The following is a 24,698-nucleotide window of genomic DNA, read 5'->3' on the forward strand; positions in this document are numbered from 1 at the left end:
TGAAATTTTTAATGGCAAGTGACTCAAGAGAAATTTCCTAAACTGAAAATTAAGCATACCAGATTTTTCCTCTGCATGATAGTTACCCAGGCAGTTGTGACTGAGCAGAGTACAGAGTATAAACATCAGAATAAATGGCTGTATTCCATTAAGGATTGGCCAACACCTGAGTATGTTACCACCTGAGAGAAACAGCTCTCTGGATCTAAACCTTTTGGCCCCAGTCCATTTCTATATTCTGTCCTGCACTTATTCAGAAAAACCATTGAAGCCTATGGGAGTTCTGTCTAAAGATGTAGGACAGAGTCTTGATAAATATCTGTGACCTTACAAAGATGAATATATTGTTTGGTTTGTGTTATTAGTCCATGCCTTCAAAGCTATTTCTTGCTATGAAGCAAAACCACTTTGATCTGCAATTATACATTTTCTTACATAATCTGGAAAATTTATGCATTATTGACAAGGCTAGAAAGAACTGAATACTTAAAGCACAGCAGGAAAACAACACTTTGTTGGTGGGTTTTTTTAAATGTATTCAATGCAGTTCAGAAAGAAGTGTAATATAACACTTATTTTACAAAGTTGACCATTAATTTATTAAAAAGGACTTACTGGCCTTTAATAAACTGTTTAATACAGGACATGCATGCTAATAAGAAAGTCAGTTTTGAATGACACTCATTTAACAGTGGAAAAGTGAGTTAACAAGAAACTTTGAAGAAATGCTTGAAAAGATAGCATGTCCTTTCATATCCCTTTATCCAAACGCAACTTCTTCATTTTTCTGCAACTTCCCCTCTCATATCCACTTTCTAAACTTTAAACCAATTTTACACATTAAAATATTTACAAATACAAATAATATACCCAATAAAATACATTAATTATGATGAATGATAATGGGAAAGAAAATCTGGCATAGTTGTCTATGTGGTAAGGATTTTTAACATGGAAGCAATCAAAGATACAGAAAAGTCTTTTCATGACTGACATTGGTGAGCTACACCCATTACGTTTACTTCTCTCCCTTTTCCTGTTGCTGGTTTTGCTGTTCTTGTTTGAATCAATCTTGTTCTTATTCTCAGGGGCACTGCAACTGTTAGCAACTGCTGCCAGGACTCCATTCCTCTCTTCTTCAGTCTCTTCATCCTCATCCTAATAGGAAACAAAAGGTACTTAAGTGCATGTTTCATCGTCTATTTACTTTAGAGCTGAAGCAAATAATAGGATTTTTCTTACGACTCCTCCTGTAGCTCGTTCCTTGATTTCAAGGGAGAGAACCTACATGCACCAGACAGCTCCTTTCAGTTTTCAAAGCCTCCATTTACAGTAAAAACACTGACCTAAACAACATCTTACTGCAAAAGCTTTCATAGGGCTGTCAAGCAAAGCCGGATTTGTTCAAATATGGCCCACTAAGCTTTACTGAAGTCAGCAGCAAATCCATGAAATGCACAAACATAAACCGTCTTCTGTTCAGGGAAAATACTGGCAAAGGTCAGCGTCTACAAAGCGGGTAAAGCAAAGCCCCAGTCTGGAGATGGAGAAGGTGGAGGAGCTGCCAGACCAGCTAGTCAAGCTGATTGCACCCTAAATCAAGCACCCCATAGTACAAGACACTTTCCTTCTGTGCAGTTGGCTACTCTATTCCTGGTGCTTTGTGGTGATGAAAATCAAATTACTTTAAAAAAAAAGGCACAAATAAAGAGGATCATAAAGGGGAACAAGCTCCACAACTAATTCAATACTAAATAGCTCATACTACTTTCTTTCAAGTCCTGAAACCCATGGTTTAAGTTCAAAGTTATGCTAAGGTTAAGCACATTTTTATGTGCTTCACTGCATCAAGACAGCTCTTTGGAGAATGTTGTATAAGCCTTCTGGTGGGTTTTGTTTCTTTGATTAGAAATGGCTTGGAGCCATGAAGTTCATGTATGAAATCTTCACCCTTTGAAGTCAGCGGGTTTTCTGTTACTGACTCAGAGGACACAGGATTAGACATCAGCTGCAGCTTCAGCTCTAAACAAAAACTTTTTTGACAGTTCTGCGGTACTTAGTTTGGTTCAGGATATTGCAGAGATACCAGCAGATTCAAGCTACAAAGAGTGGCTCCAACTTTGTATCTAAACTAAAGCTAAATTTGTATAGTTGGAGGAGAGGTCATTTTAATTCAGCCAGGTGTACACATAATTTTAATTTTCTCCTGATGATTTTACTACCTTCCAAATCAGTGAGTGGCATACAAGCAAGAAAAGGCTAAAGATTTATTTGTGAAATGTAGAATGCAGAATCTCTTTCCTCTGGTCAATTTGCTTTTTCCATTTGCATCATGAGAAGAAATAGATTAGTCAAGGACAAACTTTAGAAAAGTTAAGATGCACAGCCCTATGTGTAGCCACACAAAAAGCTCATTTTGAAATATCTCAGCTATTAAAGTCAAAGAAAGATCATTATGCCACCTGAGCAATCTCCATGCTGGTGCAGAGTTGCTCTTCTGCCCAGGGTACTTGCAGATGGCATGGTTCTTGAGCCTTTCTTCATCTAAAATTAGTAATGTCCTTGAAAATTAAAGTGGAGTCTGGACAATGTCCTCAGACTGCTGTGAATCAGTGAAGCAGAACAGATAGAGCTAGAAAAAGGGATTATTACTGTTTTTCATTTTCAATGTGCCAAAAAGAATCCAGTATATTTTGAGAGATAAACGTAGCTCAACACAACATGTAATCCTAAAAATACACTGACTACAAAACCTTGCTGATCCTCCACCTAGCCTCCTTTAGCTACATGAGAATTTTGAAACCAAAGGCCAGGATAAAAATCTGCCTATAAAGCATTAAGAGGATCAATCCATAAAATTCCAGTCTGAACGTTAAACAATCCCCAGGATAGTACTAAAACTCAAACCTGGATTTTACTTGGGGCCTAACTCTGTTATAAATACCTAGCTCTTCTACTTCAAAAAGTTCATACAGCCAAGGGAAGCACTGGGGATGGCAGAGGAGCCTTTGTCAGCAGCGTCTGGCACTTGAAACAAGGCACTGGAGCGACAGCCTAATGAATGCACTCAGTGCTTCAAAAGTTAATAAAATAAAGAAACCTGTCAGAAGAGTCCTGAGTTTTTTTCTCCTGCTTTCATTTTTTAGAAAGGAAAAAAGAGCAAAACAACATCTATACTTCAAAAATGGTAGGATTTGGGGCATTATTCAGTGTAAGAGTCTATTTGTCTCTCAGGTAGGGCCAGCTTAAAGTTGTACAGAATTAGTTATACTGCAGAGCATGAAAGGGCATTGCGTACGTGCCATTTTTCTTTTCACACAACCACATGTGAACAATTCACAGGAGGTTGATGCTTTACTAAGCTGTTCTTAACTCCGTTCTACTCCCCAAGAGGCAGTTATTACTTAAGCAGAAAATACCATACACAGTGCATATGTGCTTGATTCTGTTTGCAGTGTTACAAGGCAGGCTCTTGCAGAACAGAGACGACTTTCCAGCAAAAGTGCTGTATCACATTGCTTGAAAAGGAGAAAGCTAGTCTAGAGGAGAATCACAACGGCTAGTTTATTAAAAAATGAAGTCTTATGAACTGGGACTCTCAAGGGACTTTTCCAACTTGCTATGGAGAACCTAATGTGATGAAAGATTAGGCTGGTTTATTATTATTAAAAAAAAAAAAAAAAAAAAGTGTTGCAAGTGTTCAACTGTGGCTCTAATTTTAAATGTCATATTAAGTTTTCTCTGGATTACAGCTGTCGTTGAGAAAATCGCAGCTGGCACTAAGAAGGGCTCTGTTTGGGTACAAAATCAGTAGCATGCAGGAAAGGTACTGTACATCACCTGAAAAGCACTGTAAATGACACCTGCTACTGTGGCTGCTGTTTATTGCTGACATCTAACAGCCAACAGAATTGAGGAAAGTTGTCACTTCCACTGAGTAATAAAGATGGTCAAGATTAAAAATATTTCAACCTAGTGTTGTACACCTGGAACTTATGCGGTGGTCATAAAGACTGCACAATGTTTGCACAGAAGTGCCATGTAGGCTGAACACTGTCCTTGTAACCCTATTCAGTTTTCAAACTTTTCTTCTTTCTGTCCAAAAGGGAGAGGTTTAGGTGAGAGACAGATGAAGTGCAAGGAGGAATTCTCTGTTTTATAGGAGGTTATAATTCATACCTTAAAAGAAAATATTCATACCATACCAATATTCATACCATCAAAGAGAAGAAACTCAGGATTTTGGAGAGGCAACCTCTCCATTTAGGCAGTCTGTTATGCAGTTGATGTGAATGGCACATTTTGCCTGACCTTCCTTGTAGCAGGTGGTTCCTCTGCTTTTCCCATTAGCTTTGAAGCTGTCTCTGTGGGTCCTGGTTCACATGATGTGAGACAATGCAAGAGTGTGGATATGATGAGCTCTTTCACCAGTTTATATTCTAAACTGGAGATCCCAAGGGCTTCAAAAGGACCTGATATGCCAGTGCCCAACTGCTTTAAAGAGCAAACCAGAAACCAAATCAGTACAACTAATTCCTATACAAGGCAGAGGGTTACATTTTCATCTCACCTCCTACATTTATTTACATAATTCTGAGTGCAAATTTTGTATCAGCTCACATATGAGAATAACAAACTGGGAAGTGAGATTTCCAATTAACCTATGTCCACAGAATATGATAACGAGGACAACACATCTATGGTGCTGATACTCACACAGAAATTGTTAAGTACCTGCTAGACAGCGACACAAGATTTTAGCTGGTACTTCTGTCCTTGTGATATTTTGTTTTTTACACTGAGAAATGAGAAATACAAATCAGGTGTGCTCTCCATGGCACCCTGCCGAGTAAGCAGTGCTTGACCTTGGCTACAGTTGGAAAAGGACATGACTGGCATTTCCTTATTCTACGGAGTCTTGAGTTGATCTAGGACCAACCAACTGCCATTTCCTTATATGCTTGTGTTTGTGTGGGCAAGAAGTGAGTTGGACTGGCTTGCTCACTCCTGATGCACAGCAGAAGGAAACATGCCTAAAGTGACAAGACAATTCTTTTCAGTCATTAAGTCCATCACAAAACTGTACCTTAAGTTTTTTTTCCTTCCTCATTCTAGGGCTGTACCTCCACTTCCTTCCATGCAAGTCTTTCAAGTCCATGAGTTCCCATGTCTGCCCCATCTGCAAGCACTAGTATGTGTGCCCCAGATGAAAGGGAATCTGACAGAGGCAAAGGCAAGGGCAGTCATAAGTGCCCTTCACAGATCCAAATATGCTTAATCACCCAAGTACTGAAACACTTTACTTTCTTACTCAAACCTCCAATAAGCTTGCTTCTTTTTTTTTTTTTTTTTTTCTGCTCTGTGAGCAAAATGACAACCACTTACTTCACAAGATGGATTTGCTCAGAGGGAATTGTCACTGATGCTACCTTGCCAAGAAAAATTGCTTTCAGGCTTTCCACTCAAATCCTCATTCAAAAAAAGTGTTTGCCCATTTGCAGACATTCCCCCATTAGATGTTGTCTTTTAAAAGCCACTGGGTGGCTCAGCTTTGTGTTCATTTTTCAATCCTTCTCCACACACCTAGATCTAACGACAGCTTTGAACACATTCCTATGCATTTACAGAACCTATCTCTCATCCAAACAGCCAAAATCCCGTATTAATTGTTGAACTGTCTAGGCATTAAAAAAACCCCATATCTTGGCTGATCTTCATTGTTTTTAAGCTTCTTATCCTGTTTCTTGAAACAGGATCCTGTTTCTTGAGCCTATCGAGGAGCTTTGCTTAGGCATTTGTGATGTTCTGTCCTAGTTTAGCTTAAATAGTTAACAAACTTTCTTCTTCTGGCCATTTATCACTACAGGACTAAACCAAACTTCTTCCTGTTTTTTTTTTCAGTTATTCTCCCTTTCCATGTTTTACTTTTTTCTATTTGTCCAGAAATTTCATAAGCTGCTTAAAATTTTCTTTTCTGTCATGCATATTAAATTCAGTTCCATAATTAAAAGCTGGAAGACAATCAGCTTCCAGCTTCCTTGTGATTTCTTTTTCACTGCTTATGAAAGCAGTGCTAAACACTGGAGATGGAAGATGTGACAAAACATCTTCACGCGCCTGTCCTGATTATTTCAGCAAGATGACAACTACCAGACTCAAAAATGCCAATGCTGATTTAATCCCTTTTTATTTTAAGTATATTTCACAGTATTTCAGAGTTATGAGAAGCTCATTAGGGCAGCAATAAATGTTGCTATAATAATGATGAAGAACAGAAAGTCAATCCCAGTCCGAGCTTCAGCTGCAGCTGTTGAAAAAAAAGGTGCAAGTGGAAGTCTATAGGGGTCTGATACACATAATACGTGAAGCTGTCTGCTAGTAAACTGACTCAGATACCATGCATGTGCAGAAGATTTCATAAATGGAATGTGATAAAATCTTTTCTTTTTTGCTGTATTGCAATATGTTCAAGTCACTGAGCTCAGTATAATTTTTGAACTGTAAGTAAGTGTATGCCATTGCTGGGGAGATGACAAGTGCCTATTATTTTTGTGAAATGGCTGGCACATTGTTTGATAAATGGCCATAAAGTCCATGCCAAAAGAGAGAATCATTATGGAAGAGTGTTTCAGTTTGCTTGATCTCTTCCAAAAAGTTCCAGGTATACAAATAATTTTTCTTTTTCTCAAGGTTATTCTGTTTTCACTGTCCTTATTCTAAAATAGAAACTTCCTTAAATACATTTACCATTAATGTTAAGATAATTCATTCTCTTTAACAGGTATAATTGAGTCTGTTTTGTAAGACAACAATCAAAGCATTAAATACCTTTGGAAGTTCCTTTGAACTGAGGCGATGAAGAGTGCAGAAATGAGCCACAGCATACTCTAACAGTGCTCCAAAGATGAAACTGAAGCAGATACCAAGGTACACATCAATTGCCTTAATAAAGCAGTTAGCATTTGGGAGTGAAGTCCTGGCTCCCATCATCAGTGTTGTCATAGTAAGGACTGTGGTGACACCTGTGGAATGCAAAAATCTAAGTTCTGATAAAACACGGATAGCAATGAGGGCCTCTACTGCAAGGGCCCTGCTACAAGACAGTGTTTCCTGGCTCTGTGAACTTCTACTATGACACAGTATATAATGTGTCTGGTTTTGGAAAGACTTTCAAATTAACTTGAGATTCTGAAGTTAAATGCTTCAAAACACTCGTGAAAAATGTTTGTAAAGCTGAGAAGCCTGGAAATTAAAATGAGAGAGATTTTGGTGTCATAGAATATATATTTATGATTAACACATTATTATTACAATACTATGCAAACACTCCCTTTAAAACATTCAGATACCATTTTGCTCAGTGCAGTTGCCCACTGGCCTCATTTGATGTGAAATCTTTCTTTCTTCCCTATTCTGTAGGAGTGTTTTTCCCAACCCACCTGCAGTCTGATCAGAACTGATTTGCATTCTTTCTCTTTCAGAATATCCTTTATTTCAAATTAATTATATTTGAGCTCTTACAATTCTCTTACTATTAATGTGTTAATTAGTATGTATCATTAGACCTCACAAAAGCCTCACAATTCTGTCTGTGCATGCCATGTGTTTGAATATGCTGAAATTATTTTCAAAATTACTTGAGTTTTTTCCTTTAATTTCAGCAGCCTCCCCTGCCCTCAAGTGTCCTGTAGCTCCCAAAAATGTTTTCTTAGTTAAAGAATAGCAAGGCTTTAATGAGAATCTGCATGATGTACTATGGATTGGCAAACCAGAAAAGTCATTCCATAAAACTCAGCAGTGTTTACAGCTTTTGGAAACAGATGCCATGTACATGCAATAAAGAAAGCACCTCACTGATCCAGCTCTTGGTTTGGTTTGGTTTATTGACTTCTCACCTATGCAGATTCTGGCTGGAACTGATGACTGGCTTATCCAAAACGATACCCAGGACAGCACAACCAGTAGGATTGATGGTACATATGTCTCTAATATGAAATACAAGATGTTTCTCTTGAGTTCGAAGTGAAACACTAATTTTGGATAACGTCCTGTGGAAAGAGCAAAGAAAAAAATATTGTCAAGGTGCAATTCATAAAAAGTTCTTTAAATTATCAATCTGTCTTACTTTTGTGCATTATAATGCAGCAAAAGCTTAACAAACAAGCTTGAAGAAAATTAAATGCTGCACTGAAAATCTCTATCATGAAGACTCTAAATTGAACTGAAGGAAAAAGTCAAAATATATAACACCCAGTCACCATATCCAAAGTTTCATTAAAGATGTCTTGAATTGGAAATTCACTGAGGATTAACGAAGGAAAAAATAAATCCATCAATGTGTGGAAAGGATGTTTCATTATATAACACAATGCAAGGAAATTTGAAATCACATATGTATTTAACTGTGGCTATTCATAAGAGTTAGCACAATGAGCCACTATATAAACTAGCATACCAACAATTGTAATTGTATGACCTTAGCTTGGGTCCTTATCTTTGACTGCCTCAGATATCAGATTTATTTTGCTTTTCTTTTCATTTACTCTTGCTCAAGATATGGATCAAAGGCACCTTCTCTGATACTGCTGACCTATCTCTTCTATTCCACTTAAAAACAAGCAGTGTCTTTGCATCTTCACTGTCTATTTTTTTTTTTACAATAGTACATTACAGTGTTTGTGCTGTTCTGAGCAGTGTCACTGTTGTGGCACAAATTATTTGCTTCCAATGAGTGATTTCCAGAAGATGAAAGTTTGGGCCCACAGTCAAAGACAGAATTGGGTTTCATTAAGGAAGAGCACACTGGTAAGCAGAGCCTGAATTTGATATCCAGCTCACTAACTAAACAAAATTTGGCTATGTTTGGGCAACAAAAGTTCAGGATCTGAAATTGTTACCAGTCCAACAGATTGAAGTAAGGCAAAAGCTTGCTTTTCACTAACTTAAGTGTGCAGAACAGACTTTTTATTCTGACATTCAAAATTCAAAATTAAGTGTTAAATTATTTATTTTTTTAATACATTAATTTAACGAACTTCTTGAACCAGAATATCCGTAAGAAAGTAATGCTTGAATATACTGTGGTCAGATAGCTTTGACTTCATCTATTTTAATCCAACAAATTATGATCTCCAGGACCTATGTTTGTTTCCATTGCTGAGTGCTGTGAGTCAGGACAGAACTACAGAAGGGTGAATGCACTTTAGCAACAACAATATACGCATAGACAGTCTATTTGTGCATCCCTCAGTGCACTGTGACACATGGAGTCAAAGAGTAATTTTAAAAGCTTGAAGTGCAAGTAATGGATGCCAAGAAACATCTTCTTGCTCCCAGGCTAGAAAATGGATGGTTAAATTTCCATGTTTAAAAGTACTGTATAAATTGCATCCAGAGAAGAATAAGGTTTCACAGAACTCTTAAAATCGGAAAGAATCAGTAGATTATGCAGACCCTAATCATAAATCATTAAATTTCCTCAGTTATCCCTTGCTTTGAATTCAATCACTTTGATTGGAATAGAGTCCACCTTTCACAAAGACATCTGAGGATATCTAGACATGCAACATCCACTATTTCTCTCAGGAATCTGTTACAATGGTTGCCTAATTTCTAATCTTAATGAATGCCTAATTTCTAATCTTAATCTGATTTCAGTTTTCTGCTATGTTGACTCTGCCTTTTCACGAGTAGACTAAATAGTCCCTTGGTAGTCAGCAGTTTCTTCTCCTGAAGGTACAAATACACTGTACTTAGAGTTGTTCTTTGTAAATTCAACATATCAAAATTGCTTTTAAGTATAAGCAGACCAAAGTAAAACACTCAAAAGTTAGGAAGTGTAAAATTTACAGCTGACTGTGTAACATTACTTCTGCTTTTGTTTGCACTCATCCTTGCACTAAATCAAGCACCAGTGCTATGGAAGAACACTCAGTCTATACAATAAAAGACTATACCATAAAGCATATTTAGGAAAAGGGAATGAAGCTTGTACAGGCAATTGTAAATCTGTGGCTTCCTAGTGTGCAAGAGCAAGCATTTAATACCCTAATAAAAGTTGTTACGGATTTTATTAATTTTGCTTCTTGCAATCTTCTAGGCTGCTATTTAACTAGAACTCAAAACACATACTTTTAAATAGAAAGACAAGATTTTCTCTGCAGTGTTTGTACCCCAAACTGTCATTACTGTGGCATGGTGCAGCTAGCACACAAAGGACAGTAGCACAGCCACCATGAGTGAGGGAAGGGTGTCAACCCAGAGCTCATGTGAGAGTGCAGAGGGTGCAAACCATCAGTAGGAAACTAAATCCTCCACAAAAGATGTTTGTCTTGTGTTTCTGTGATGACCAAAGGGAATGACAAGGTGCCATGTGCCCAGCAAAGGGGAGTGAAGCGACCGGACTATGCTTCCTACAGGTTACCACAGGCACTTGGGGGTTCCCATGGTTCAGGCTTAGAGCTTGTCTTTAAGAAGGAAAACTCTGAAATAGCTGATACATAATAGCCATACAGCAACATCCTCTGCTCCTTAGCATCCTACAACTGTATCTCTGTTTGCCTTAGTATAGAAGCCAAGTGTGTACACAGAAAGTTAGTTCAAAATATCAAATGTGAAAGTCACACTTTGCCACTTTGCTGCAATTTCCAAGTGTAGACAAGCCCTTTGAACATTCCTGTGTTCTTTTGTGTTATTTTTCCTGATGCCACAAATTTCCGAAGCAATGTGAACAACAAAGACAAATAAGAGATGTAACAAGCTGAGTGGGTTTTGGGGAACAAAGAAAAGGCATTTCTCTAACCTTAAGGCTTTCTGCTTGCCAGAATCCAAAGAAACATCATGGACATGATAATAATAGTGTCAGCATTTCTCTAAAGAGTTCAGAAGAGCTTTTATAACGGAAATTTTGAAGCATTCATATGAGCTCCTCCTGTAATAAACTAAAGGAAGAAGTAGTCAAGAAAAGTATGCAATGCATACTTACCATACTAAAGAAATGAGGAATAGGACAAAATAAAGATAGGGAAACAATACAGTCCTTCTTTAATCTACAATCCACATGCACCAGAAGTTATCATAAAATCTATAGAATGGTTTGGGTTGGAAGGGACCTTAAAGATCATCTAGTTCCAACCCCCCTGCCCTGGGCAGGGACACCTTCCACTAGACCAGGTTGCTCAAAGCCCCGTCCAACCTGGCCTTGAACACTGCCAGGGAGGGGGCAGCCACAGTCCCTCTGGGCAACCTGTGCCAGTGTCTCAACACCCTCCAGTAAAGAATGTCTTCCTTACATCTGATCTAAAACTACCCTCTTTCAGTTGAAAACTGTTACCCCTCATCCTATCCCTACACCCCCTGATAAAGAGTCCCTCCCATCTTTCCTGTAGACCCCCTACAGCCTGGAAGGCTGCTATAAAGTCTCCCTGGAGCCTTCTCTTCTCCAGGCTGAACAATTCCACCTCTCTCAGCCTGTTCTCATAAGGAAGGTGCTCCAGCCCCTGATCATCTTCGTGGCCTCCTCTGGATTCACTCCAACAGGTCCATGTCCTTCTTATATCAGGGGACCCAGAGCTGGATGCAGGACTCCAGGTGGGGTTTCATGAGAGCGGAGTAGAGGGGGAGAATCACCTCCCTCAACCTGCTGTCCACACTTCTCTTGATGCAGCCCAGGATAAGGTTGGCTTCCTGGGCTGCAAGTGCATATTGCTGGCTCATATTCAGTTTTCCATCCACTAAGAAACAGATTTGCTACTCTTATTACATGAGTTGTATATGAGATAGTAATGATGTATCTCATTGCCTTTGATTTGCACATTTGAAGCTGTGGTGCCATCAGTTAGATCAAAAAAGAAACAGGTTCATGTAATCCTAGTCCTGGCTTTACTAGGGTTAACTCAAATACAGCTCAAGTTAACTCCTCAAAACTGTCAAATTTGCTCCTTACTTGAATCTTATTGACAACAAAATATTTACATTAAAATGAGAAGGTGCTCTTTCATTCATGTTTCTGACCCATGATGGATGTCACCTTCGTGATTTAAATTTGATAATGTGATGGAAATAATCTCCATGCACATATCTAATTCTGCAGCAAAGGCATAGTGTTAGCGCTTACAGAAGTGTCAAATTATTGTGTTTAACAGTTTCTCAGATGAATCTGAACCTAAATGACTGTCAGTATACATACTCTAAACTCACCAGAAGGTGAGGTGTTCTATTTAGGTCACCCCACAGAAAAAGAATATTAAGCTGAGTTGTTTGGGCTTTATAGAATTTACTAGAGGGTAGAAGTACAAAACTAGACAGTATCTTTAGCTTGTAGATGAAGAACAAATCTAGATAGCAGACTATAGTCTCCATACCTACTCTAACTCTCACTACTGCTTTAGAAAAAAAATAGGAGATGAAAGAAATCAAATTTCAGTTGGTTCCAGCTGACTACTTTTGTTTCAGTATCATAAAAATGATACCAGCACAGACTCTTTCCCAGTAGCTGAGCAGGTGTAAATCTAGGTCTAAGGCAGATCTTTCTGAAGGCAAGAAAAGCTAATTTATTCATCTTTATAATTTGTCTTTGAAGTTTGGCTTTTGGCTTCTAAAAACAGTATTCTAATGTATAGCACTGTCTGACACTTCATATAGATTTTGCCATAATACTGATGATTTTATCAACAGTGACTATTGCTGCACTACCTAAGAAGTAGATATAAACCTAAACAAACAGGCTTCCTTATCACCTAGGTTGTCCATTTTTTGATGATCTCATTTTCCTGTAGTGTCTGTTCCCAGCTGATGGCAGAACGCTGCATTACTGCTCTTTCCTGCTGCCCTCTGACCAGCAGACAGTCACAGCAGAAGCACCTGAAGGAAGGACTGATGCTTTACAAACACTGTCAGCAGTTCCTAACTTCCACTCTAGTGTAACAGGATCAGAGCATCTTCCCCACAGGCACTTTCTGTGGACTTTTTGATGAACTCTACTCCAGTAAAAGACTGCTCCACATCACTCTTTATGTAAGAAGCACTTTGGTATCCTGCACAGGGGTGTGCAGTCAGGCACAAAGAGCACATTCTTCTCTATCATGAAATATGTATGCTAACCCCTTGGGTGCCAGCTAAAATGTGTGATGTACATCTCACACAAGCACGTCCGTATAACTCTAGCAACGCACCATTTTCCTCTCTTATTGCACCTTTTAATGGCACAGTACAGGCAAAATTCAAATACAATTTTACTGCCTTAACTATGTGCTGAAAATGTAGTTTGCAGTTTGCAACTTTTTATTGCTTGTTTACAATGAACATATGCATTAAGGAATGTGTAGTGTCCCCACTTCTACCCAACAAATAAGTTGTGCAACTGAAATGCAATTCTCTGACTGATGTAGGATGCTAAGAGTGTAAATATATATGGTTAATATGTTATCACAGTTCCTTTGTCCCTCACTCAGAGAACGATCAGTCTTCTGTTCTTCACAGTCAAGATCTTATAAACTGCCTCTTTTTCTACTTTTTCTTCAGAGGTGAACTAAAGGAAATGAAAGATCAAGCCAGGTTTCTCAACATGCGTTTCATCTTCTCAACAATGCTTTACAAAAAATGAGTTTGAAATTCAAATTTCCTGAGAATGAAACAAACCCCTTCATGTAGTGTTTGTGTGCAGATATATTTATCCATTTGGCTTACCTGTAAAAAAACTTACAAAAAAATTATGCCACAGAAAATTTCCCAAGTGCTTATGTGTATTTCTGTCTATACTATAAAGAACTTCCCAGCAGTTAACAAAAAAAGCCACCTCTTAATATCCTCGACATTCATTCCATTCATTGCATTTCCATATGTTTTTATGTTATTGTAACATTTTCAGTGCATTTTCCAAAACTGTTTTCTTTCTAAACTGTTCTGCATTGCAGAAGTATCACAAAAACATCTCATGATGTAAAACTTTTCAACATCAGCTCAAGTGGAAAACCTGGCTTACAAAGAGTGATTATGTGAGCTCAGACTGATAAATTGAACATAACATGGTAACAGATGTATATGCATAAGTAACTGCTTGAATCTTAGGTGAGGCTAACCAAAGAGTCACCAAAGATTGTACTTAATACAGTTCTGAGATTGTAAGCCCTGCATGGCAAAAAAGATGTTCCCAGAAATAACTGGAGAGCAATTACAGATTGTAAAAGAACTGATAAAGGGAATAAAAGAAGTTACTCAGTGCACTGTAACTCAAAAAAGAATAATTGAAAATTCTAGAAAAGTTTGCTTGATTACAAAATCTCCTGAGCCTTGGGAAACTGCAGATGGATCTGTAGGACAAAGCAAGGTAATGCCTCTATTTTGAGAGAAAGAGACTGACTGATGAACATACACTCTGTGGAGTAGTGTTATATTTATACATTCTTATACAACCTTTATAAACTTTTTGATTTTCAGATCACTAATTATAAATGAAAGCAACTCATTACTGACTTAGTCATGACCTCCTACCTGAGGAGCCAATAATGTGGAGCGGCCAGGAGTCAGCAGAGTTTCAGCACTGCATAGCCAAACGAGGTCTGATGAGACCTCCAGCCCAAGGAGGCTAAAGTAGAATTTGTGATAGACATCAAAACCTTGGCAGTGACTGCAGACAAGGAACAGCAGCCAGCTCTCTTTGCAGTCTTTTTCAAGAGGGCAAATGCCTTGTCTTCGCGAATCAAGAAATGGAGATAGACTTTATGCTTTTGTCTCTTCTTTCCCTCTGTACTGCCAAAATAATACCATTTGAATATGCCATTTTGCTGACTTCACAGTTTTCTAAGCAGGGAAGTGCACTGAGCCCTAACTGCCTGACATAACTCTCACTGCCTCCTGGGCTCAGGCTGAAGACTCAGTGTTAGATTAGACCTGAGCAGGCTGAGCCTATTCATTCCTGCTGCTGCTGAAAACTTGGCAGGAGGGTTGCAGTTGTGAGAGCAAGACTTAAGGAAAATTGCCGACCAGAAGAAAAACTATCAACAGCCAATTAGCCTCAAGAATTAAATGACAATTTTACTTCGTTCTCCAATTAAAAATGCTAATTGAGATTAATTAGCTATCACTTGCTGTGAAAATAGAAACATATATTGAGTGGGAACATATGGGTTCTGTCCCATGCCCAGTACTTTTCACCAACAAACATTATGACATACCAAGTGTCTTTTAAGAGAGGAGCATTAGCACATTGGAGAACAGGATTAGAGTTCAAAACTAGCTCAACAACTACAAGGCTGAGTAAAACAAGATGCAATTCAACAAAAGCAAGTACAAAGTCATACACTCAGATGGGAATTACTAGCTCCCTAAACAGAGCACAGGGAATATATGGCTACAGGGCAATAAAGGAGGTGCAGTACTAGAAGGAATCACAAGCTGAAGAAGGTCAAAAATACACAACAATTTTCTGCAAGAAAAGCAAGTATCAACCTGGAATGGATAAACAGCAGCAGAGTTCATGAAATACATTAAGTAAACCTTTCCCTCTGTGGAGGATATCTGATGGGAACAGGGTACCCAGTGTTGGGTGCTGCACATCAGCAAATATATGAGAAATTCAATGGGAGAACAATAGCAGAGACAAGAGATCTAGGAAAGCTGTTTATATGAATTAAAAAGAGAGAAAGTGTTGGTCTGAGAAAAAATACAACTGTCCTGAAATAGTGAAAGGGCTGCTGAAAAATAGCAGGAAATTTGTCTTCTATATCCACTTAATAGGTTTGAAATGCAGCAAGGGAGATCAAGATTAGACATCAGAAAAATATGCATGTAATAATCACCAGAAAAAAAATCATCTAGGGAGGGTGAAGCAGACACTTTGGAGGCTTGTCTAACTTACTCCTAGAAACATCTGTCAGGAAGTAGGCTGTAGATATAGATAACTTTGCCTGGCAACATGAGAACAGATTAAATTAATTCATAAAGTGTATTTCAGCCTTATTTCTATGATTATTTACACAAAAAGCTAGACTGTAACAGTCCTTCATTACTTTTATGTTTTTCCAATAAGAAAGACAAGCTTTTTATATCACTGCTTATTACTCTGAGAACACAGGTGGTGTTAGCTAGACAGCTAAAATAAAAACCCAGCAGCCACTGATGCACACACATGGTTTGGAGCTCCAAGAATATATCAGTGTATGCAGCATAAGGACTATAGTTAAAAGACATGTAGGAAGTGGTTCTAGCAATTAATTTACCTATGTCCAAAATGAAATTGGTCTGTACCAAAACAAAATCAACACCAAAACCTAGGCAGCAGTCTAACATTATTCAAAGTGACTTATTATTATGTGATTACAATAACGTGATCACAATTATGTGATACATGCTGTTCTATAAACAAGATTAATCCACAATGTCCTTTTCATCCACAATGTCCTTTTCTTAAATTTACTGAAGTTACTTAGGCAGGAATTTTGCTGACCACATTTTAAGTTTGGCTCTGTCAGTGGCTGTACATGAACTTGGAGTTTGCATTGTTGTACAATATTTCACTTGCACAACAGCTGTACTGTCTGTTCAAGTTCACAGAGTATCAAATCCTGATTGCTTTTTTCGCTGTGTTAGGAAATACTACACATGGCTCTTCTCTCATATCTTTAGCTTTAGCCTTGTGAATAACTGTTATTTATAATGTAACTTATTTATAAAATACTCTCAGACATCTATTAATGGGGTTAATGGTCTTAAGGAATGCAAAATCATTTTTCATTTCTAAATTGATTACATAGTTCCATAATCTGGTTGCCTTTTTCTTTTAATATGGGCTACAGTAGGCACTGCTTTCTTAAAAACAGTCTGTAGAAAACAGCACCTAATTCATAATGACTCAATAGAAAATTAAGCGGATTAAGAGGCTGTGGCTTTCTTGAACAGAACTGAAACAGTCAGGTGTGGGAAATTTTAATCGAATTAAGCAGGTTTCCTCTTCCTCTTTCCTATATGGTGAACAAGTCCTAATACCCTCCTGGTCAGAACAACAGTAGAGGATTATTCTCCTTTGATTGAACCTGATGTTGCTTACCCAGAAGCTGTAAAGAGGAGGAAGGCAAGCAGATGTCACTTACACAAGTAGCAAGATACTTTGAGATCCTGCTAGTATGTATTTCATTTTTACATTTAGAGAACTTTGACTTTTACCCTGAATTAATACCTGAAAATAGAGCATAAAGTTTCTCTGTGTTGAATTATTAAAGCAGAAATACGCAACAATGGAATAGAGAAACTATATTTCTGTGATTCAGAATTGGTAATATATCCTCTGGTGAAATTACAGCTTTGAAGGATGTGTGTGTCTTCATTTAAAGATCACCCTTCTGGCTGGCATGTTGACTTGAGCAGAAGAGAAACTGAGTATGCAGTGAAGAACAGCAGTGAAGGACCTAAGAGTAACTCAAAGAGCGTAAAGCAGGTTTGGCAGGTCTTGAACTCTCTAAAAGCCCTTTTGAAATCTCTGGAAAATAAACAGAAGCAGACACTTTCCTGAGGCTAAGTCCTGCAGTTAGAGGAAACTTTCTACAGCAGTTTCCTAAAATCAGCAGAAGAGCAGGTCTGTGGAAATGCTCCTGACCCTTCCCCAGGCAGAGGAACCTCAGGCCAGGCAATCTGTGCTCTGCTGCCCACCAGGCTGGACAGAGGCTGCTGCAGATAAAGAGCAACTCTGACAGGCACTAATCATGAAACCCAGCTTCTTGCACTTGTAAAAGTACCCAGCATATTCACGGAAATTTCCATGGCTGAATAGAGGCTTTTGACTTGCCTAATAGAGCTGGACTGGCTAATTCCAAGAAAGCTGGGATCTGGTCTGAGCTGGATACCCAGGGTCCCTGGTCTCTCCCCAATTTAAATACCCAATTAACAGGTTCTTCTTTCTTCACAAGAGCTCTTCCTAACATTAATGGAAGAAGTAGTACATCCCTTGTTTATCATTCTTTAGATAATGCATAGCTTCAAAGAAAATGCTGAAAAACTCTCAACCTTTACATGAGCTGGGTCTCTGCTGGTAACATCTGGAAAAGTATATATAGTTTCAAGAATGTAATCTAGCAGAAAATGAAAACTGTCATCCTAAGATAAAGCAATGTGCTCAGTTCCTTAATGCTGCTCTGTTTTCAGAGTACCTAGAAAGTGTTAGAAGGGTATTTTTACCTGTCTCATATTCCGCTTCAGATACTGAGGTAAAGTGGTCTTCTACTGTGTATTGTGCCAGTCGGAGTGTGTCCAAACCTCGAACTGAATCATTTCCTCTAGTCCAGTAAAACATTACATCATTGATGTTATAACCCCCTGTAGTAATACACAAGCCAACAAAAGCGTTTATTTTACACAATAATTAATTTGTGTTGAGCATACTTATGGTTCAGCTGTTTCTTATTTGTCTGTCTGAAAGTACAATAAGACATAAACAATGATAGATTTTGGCAGAACGTAATGCCTGTTTGCAACAGAACTCCCAATAACATGCAAAGTCATAATTCAAAAGCTGTCTTTTTTTGGAGGTGGTCTTTTTTAGATCTTTTATTCTATTATAGACGACATAAACTAATAAAAGAGATTAGTACCACATGGCATTCTAAAGCTATTAAGCTTTAAAGAAATACAGTTTTTATGAATTGCAGCACTGCCAGCGTTTGGACCAAACATTGTGTGCCCTTTGTTGCATCCCAGGCTGCTGTTTCTCGGTGCAGTGCCTTTGGTCCTCATTCCTGACAAAACAAAGAAGTGAGGAGAACAGCAGGGCTGCTGCGTGCTGGCGCTGTGCTCTGAGCTGGGCTTGGGTCATCACTCGGGATGACATTTTGGCTTAGGAGTTTGGGTGCTTCCCAAGGACACCAGTTTAGATGCTGATGTTTCTGCAGGCTCAACAGTGTGGCACGCTTCAGGGGCCCCAGGAGATTTCCTCTTAACCTTCAAGTAGTAATTAGGAGCTGAGATGGGACATGAATCATCTATCAGAAGGCAACTGTATTTTGCACACACTTGTCAATATGCAGCACAATCATAGCTAAAATACCTCTGTAGCTTTTTCCCATTATATTAAAAGGCAGGCAATTTTCAGGCTAGCGTATATGATTAATTCAAGATTATGTTAATGTAATTTACATGTTAACAGGGAGCATTTGAACATCTTTTCCTTTAGCTTACATAGATCAATCATTCTTGTATTTGACAGATTTACATTGTGCAAGTTAATAGCTAAGCTTAGGGAACAGAAACATGAGCAGATGATTATTTTTAGACTCCAGTGAATTGTAAGTAAATTATAGTGTGAAACAATAATGCAATACATTGCACAAGGATAAATGCTGCAAGAGGAACAAAGCTCTAGAATCACAGAAAAAGACATGCATTAAAATAAAAAAGAGCATTTTAATATTTTTAAGTTAATGGCCTTGATTCTTGCAATGATGAAAAAATAACTGATTTCCTACAGCCATTTAATGTAAGAAAAACAACAGTTCAGAAGTTTCATTTCAAGGAAACACTGTGCTGGTTACCAATTAAAATGACAATTTCACCTGGAAATTCTTTCCCTGACCATTCTTTAAATGTAAATCTTGTTTTCACTATCATTGGCAGTTTTCTGAAAAGGTATCATGACCAGGAATCTCTCCTTACATTATCATGTTTATAACATTTAAAGCCAAAACACCACTGTGTCAAAAGACTAAGCCAAAAGCATGTGCATACAAGCTAAGTTCTTGATTCTGTAAAACCACATGCTGGGAAGCTTCACAGATTTGGGAGGTGAAAAATAAAAATAACATTTCCTATAAACAAATGATTGCATTGCCCTCAGTCAAAACAAAGCGGTTCATAGAAGTAGTTTTTACGCGTGACTCCAGACATGGATTCGTTTTACTTCAGTATAAATGAACTGCAGGTATTTAAAGTCCAAAGAACTAGAGAGCACCACAGTAAATTCTTATTTATTTTTTACATGATATTGAGTCTTCCAAGTTGTATGAGATGGGCAAAATTCTCAATGCCTAGATGGGCGATAACAGCCATATCTCCAAATGGAGGTTGTTTTGCTTTAATAGAACCATTTTTGTTCCAAAGTATTTTCATTAGCTGAACAATTAGTAGGTTTTGGTGATCCTTCTATGAAAATTCTTTGAAAATACTAATTCCAAAACTCTATTTGTGAAGAATTTTCATGGGGAGAGTCTTCCCAATAGTCAGTAAAGTTAAATAGCACAGTGTTCCCTCTGTGCAAAGTTATTCTTTATTTGGGGGATTAATATTTTGCTAATTATAAAATGTTTAAAAAGTTCATAGAGACAAACTCCTTAAGCCATGTTATTTGGCTTTTACAAGTAATCTCTATTACACTGAGTTTTCATTCTAACTAATTCCTCAGCCCAAAATGTCTCATTCCTGTACTTCATTGATACAGTACACGCAGCTAATGTGAACAGGGTTAACTACAGGAATAGTAAATTTGGAATTAAACATTTATAATGCCTAATACAAATTAGTTTCTTTACCTTTCTGTTGCTAATTTTAATTTCCCCTGATTGTCAAGCACAAGTTAAGTGCCTTCACATGACTCTTCACTGAGTAAATGCTAAAGGACAAGTTCAAAAAGGAAATGAAATTTCAGAGATAGGCCCAAAACATGAATATATACTTGGACTGGAGACCAGAGGGGAAGGAAAAAAGCCCTCAGCCAGTGTGAATGAATGGTGGTGTTCCCTACCATATGGCAGAGAGCATGAACCCCCCTGGGAGCACCAAGACAGGAGTCCTCCAAGTCCCCAAATGCCACATCTGCCATATCAACAGAGACTCAGAGTGGCCATTCTCTGTCTCCTAACATATGCCTGTACTACCTTCTGAAGTGTTGCAACAATAGGAGAAACAAACAAGGCTGAAATGTATTTTGCTCTGTAGAAAGTATAAATCAATTAATATTATTAACTACTAATAGCAGAATAGCATGTTGTAAAGGCCGCTAGGGTTGGTCTACTGTGTAAAGCCATTACTTAATAATGTTGAATGTTTACATTAGTAATCACTTAATAAAAGGCTTAACACTTTGTTTCAGATCACGTATTTGCATTTTATTTATACACATTGGTATTTGTGTGGATGTATATGCATGCTTGCATTCACAATTCTCAATTCCAGGTAATGGCATTTGCAAGCAGTATTCTAGGATGTGTCATTATTCATCTGTAAATTGTCATAGATTATCTCATGAAGGGGCAAACACCATTTCCAGCATACACAAAAGAAAGTATTACAGTGCACTGAAGAAAAAGGGCCACAGCTAAAGGCACACTCTCTTTTTACACTTCTTTCTTTTAGCTGTTTTCTTTAAAACTAAACTCCAACGTCATGGGAACATTTGTGATGACGTTACTGTTTTCCCCTTGGACAGGAGACATTTGCGTGTTGTTGAAAAAGCAGATGGAATCATTCTGAAAAATGCTTATTTTTAATTATATAGGGAATTTTCCTTTTTTAATACTGTCAAATAAATTTAAGTACTTGGACTTATATTTCATTCTGGAACTAGAGAAAATATTAAATTACTCATTAGGCAATGCTATTGATGTAAAAAGACATATGCGTTGGCTTACCAATATGCTCTTCTAAAGGAAAATAAATCAGAGATAAATCCAAATTCTATTTGAAATCACTGTTTGTTAAACAGATCTTATAAAACTGCTGATTCTAGAGGGACTCCTGTGTAAGGATGGTTTTGGGGTTGATTTCCTTTGTGGTTCTGTCTAAAATGAAACTTTGCAGCAATCTTCTGATTGGTCATTACCAACAGAAGATAAAGAACACACATACATGTCTGAAATGGTAAAGAATAAACTTGACAAGTACTGAAAAACCTTCCAAAAGATTTTGAATATGTATTGACATATATTTGAATATATATTTTCACCTTACAGGACTGGGTATCCTTTTACATTATCCCATGCAAAAATATTTTGATAGAGTCTTATCATATGAATAATAGCAAAAAGTATAAACATGCACATTTGTGTATTTGCAAAGCAACCGTGTCTACAAAGTATTAGAGATCAAATTTTAATGAAAACTATGAGGACATCAATTGATAAAATGAGAACCTATAAAGGTGTATTTTGTCCTGGTCCACCAATTGATGACATTTTTTTCCGAGTGCACTGGCATAGAGACAATTAAATAAGTCATAGAAAGATCTGTATATATCCATCTCAGAACAGAACTGTCTGTGCAACTACCTTTTTTCAGTATGAAGACAGTAAATTAATTAATTATGAACTCTATGCATTACAAATAAGCCTTATTCTAATGTCTTTCTTTCCTAAAGGAATTGTGCCTCAAGGGGAAAAAAAATACATACTATCTGAAAGAGAAAAACAAATAAAAAAATATTTTCTCAGCTGTGCTGGAAAATGTCTGCTCATAGAACTCCCCCTGAAGACCAACAGAATAACTGCAGGGTGCATGGCAAAATCAGGCCAATGATAATCTGCTGAGATTTTGTTTAATCATTAATAGCATAGCAGCATTTTAGTACTGCTCTTCTATTTTCAGTGATGCCTCGTGCATTTATCTTTGTATGCAGATACTACTGTAATTCAATAGAGACTGGTCACATACTGTCCCTTGGCTTCTTTGAAAATTCCAGTCTCTTTGCTATTAATATCTAGCAGCACTTGAAAAAGATCAGATATTTTTCTAATTGTATAAAAATAAGTAGTAGGCGTCTTACAGCTTTCCAGTTGCAAAGTACATGTCTGCTTATCCATTGGATATTTGGTCAGATCCATGCTGCATGCAACAGTTGTGGTGATCCTTAAAAAAAAAAAAAGAGTATTGCTGATTATTAATGGGATAAAATCATGCATCAGTAAAAATAAAAATAATCCATGTATCCTTCTTGAACTAATATTTGCAGGCAAATATCTACTGTGAGGAAAAAAATCTAGTATTTCCTAGTATCTAAGGGGGAAGAGTAATAGCATCCCCAACAAGAAACCACTACAGAATAGCTGAGTTTAATGGCATTCTAAAAAGGCCACCTCTTGCTCTCTTCTCACTTACAGTGTGCCTTTTCCTTTGTTGATATTTTACAACATATTTTACAATTGTATTATATTTATCAAAACCTATTATAGAGGATAATCTGCAATAAATAATGCAAATCAATCATCACAGCTTGCTTTCCTCTGTGATGACTTCACTGCAAAACAACTGGAATGGCAAAATGCAATTCATGTGTTTGGTCTACATGAAAGCAAAAGGGTCTATTTAGGGAAGAAAAGGAGACCTATTATTAATTTAAGAATTTAATCATATTGGTCAATAATATTACATATTTGTAAAACTACAAGATGATGCACATTCTACTTTTACAAATAGATCCATTTCTTAAGCATAAAATTACACTAACCTGGAAAGTTTATAATGTAAATGGAAGCTAAATATAAAGGCTAGTATGTGGTATATACATACCGTAGAGCATACAAGACTGTTCCATTAGGGTATATTCTTATAAGACGATTGTCAACAGTGACATCATGCAGAAAAGACTTCTTTGAATCAACTATGAAGGTATCTGGTACCCAAAGCATTTCCACAAGCCGACCATCTAAGCTTAAACTCTTATTACCATCGAAACAAAGTCTCTCATCAGTCCATCGCTGCCTTAGAAATATGGTAGCCGTGTAGTCCTGAAAGAAAAAAACCAAAATTATCATACAGAGCAAGTCTGCATTATATTCTGTTTTACAATAGTATATGGAAACATCTGTTGGGCACAAATAGCCAGTGACTCTCCATGCCCCATTCTTAAATGCTGGCACTTGATAGCAGTACTGGCTCTTGTTCCGCCAAATTTTCCATCACTTGATGTGAGGTTGACATCATAAAGAAATAGTATCTTGAGTAGATTTTGTTCTTGTGGTCACTGGAATTTTATAGTAAAAGCTCATGGTTAAGTCTGGGGCTATAAATCAGCTGAACTCATCAGTTTTGTAAGCAGATCATCTGGCTTTATAAATCTTTAAATTTTACAATTATTTATACAAGTGGTTGCAAACATCATTTTGTTCACATAAACTACTAAATAATGCATTTTTTTAAGAAAACTTTGAAAAAAGTATAAATTCAAATAGACAAGAGATGTTAGAGAAATAGGAAGGAAATCACGATCTTTTAGCACAATTTATTCTTTCAGCATCACAAGAGAAACAGTGGTGCCAAATTTATCAAGACGAATATAGCTCTCAGCCCAATTCACCTTCAATTCAGATATGCCTTGTAGTCATACATTAAAATCACACTATTTCTTAGCATCTTTTCAACCAACTTTTGATTTTATGGTGTGTTTTTATCAGTATAAGTTCATCTGAAGTTCTGACCTTACTTCCCCCTTTCTAAATACTAAGTACATAGGGATTCTAACGTTCAACTTCTGTGGAAGCCTGAGTAATGAAATGGTGAGGTACTTTCATATACATATACTTTTAATTTTTAGATATATTGATTTATATATGTACAGACTTTTATATATATACACGCACACACAAATATATTCTAATATTGAATACCTGTTAATTAATTTTGCCTTTCATTTCTATGTATCAGTGGAGGATCTTTAAGTAGAAAAGTATACTGCATTTCATAGTTTGTTCAAAAATAAATGATACAAATGTAATGAAACACAGCTG

The 24,698-nt window shown here is 37.2% G+C and overlaps 1 protein-coding gene across 1 annotated transcript in view; it reads right to left on the bottom strand.

The window, feature by feature from the left end:
* Positions 1 to 849: 849 nt before the first annotated feature.
* LOC141946223 (gamma-aminobutyric acid receptor subunit pi-like) overlaps positions 850 to 24,698 on the bottom strand; it is a 47,548-nt gene continuing 23,699 nt past the window's right edge. Inside the window, exons 5-10 of the mRNA XM_074875682.1 lie at positions 23,482 to 23,699; positions 22,739 to 22,821; positions 18,169 to 18,306; positions 7,896 to 8,048; positions 6,829 to 7,022; positions 850 to 1,158 (exon numbers count right to left, since the gene is read on the bottom strand). Coding sequence (XP_074731783.1) covers positions 850 to 1,158; positions 6,829 to 7,022; positions 7,896 to 8,048; positions 18,169 to 18,306; positions 22,739 to 22,821; positions 23,482 to 23,699 — 1,095 coding nt within the window. The remainder of the gene's footprint in view (positions 1,159 to 6,828; positions 7,023 to 7,895; positions 8,049 to 18,168; positions 18,307 to 22,738; positions 22,822 to 23,481; positions 23,700 to 24,698) is intronic.

Source organism: Strix uralensis, chromosome 7 (assembly GCF_047716275.1).
Source record: "Strix uralensis isolate ZFMK-TIS-50842 chromosome 7, bStrUra1, whole genome shotgun sequence".
Lineage (NCBI taxonomy): Eukaryota > Metazoa > Chordata > Aves > Strigiformes > Strigidae > Strix > Strix uralensis.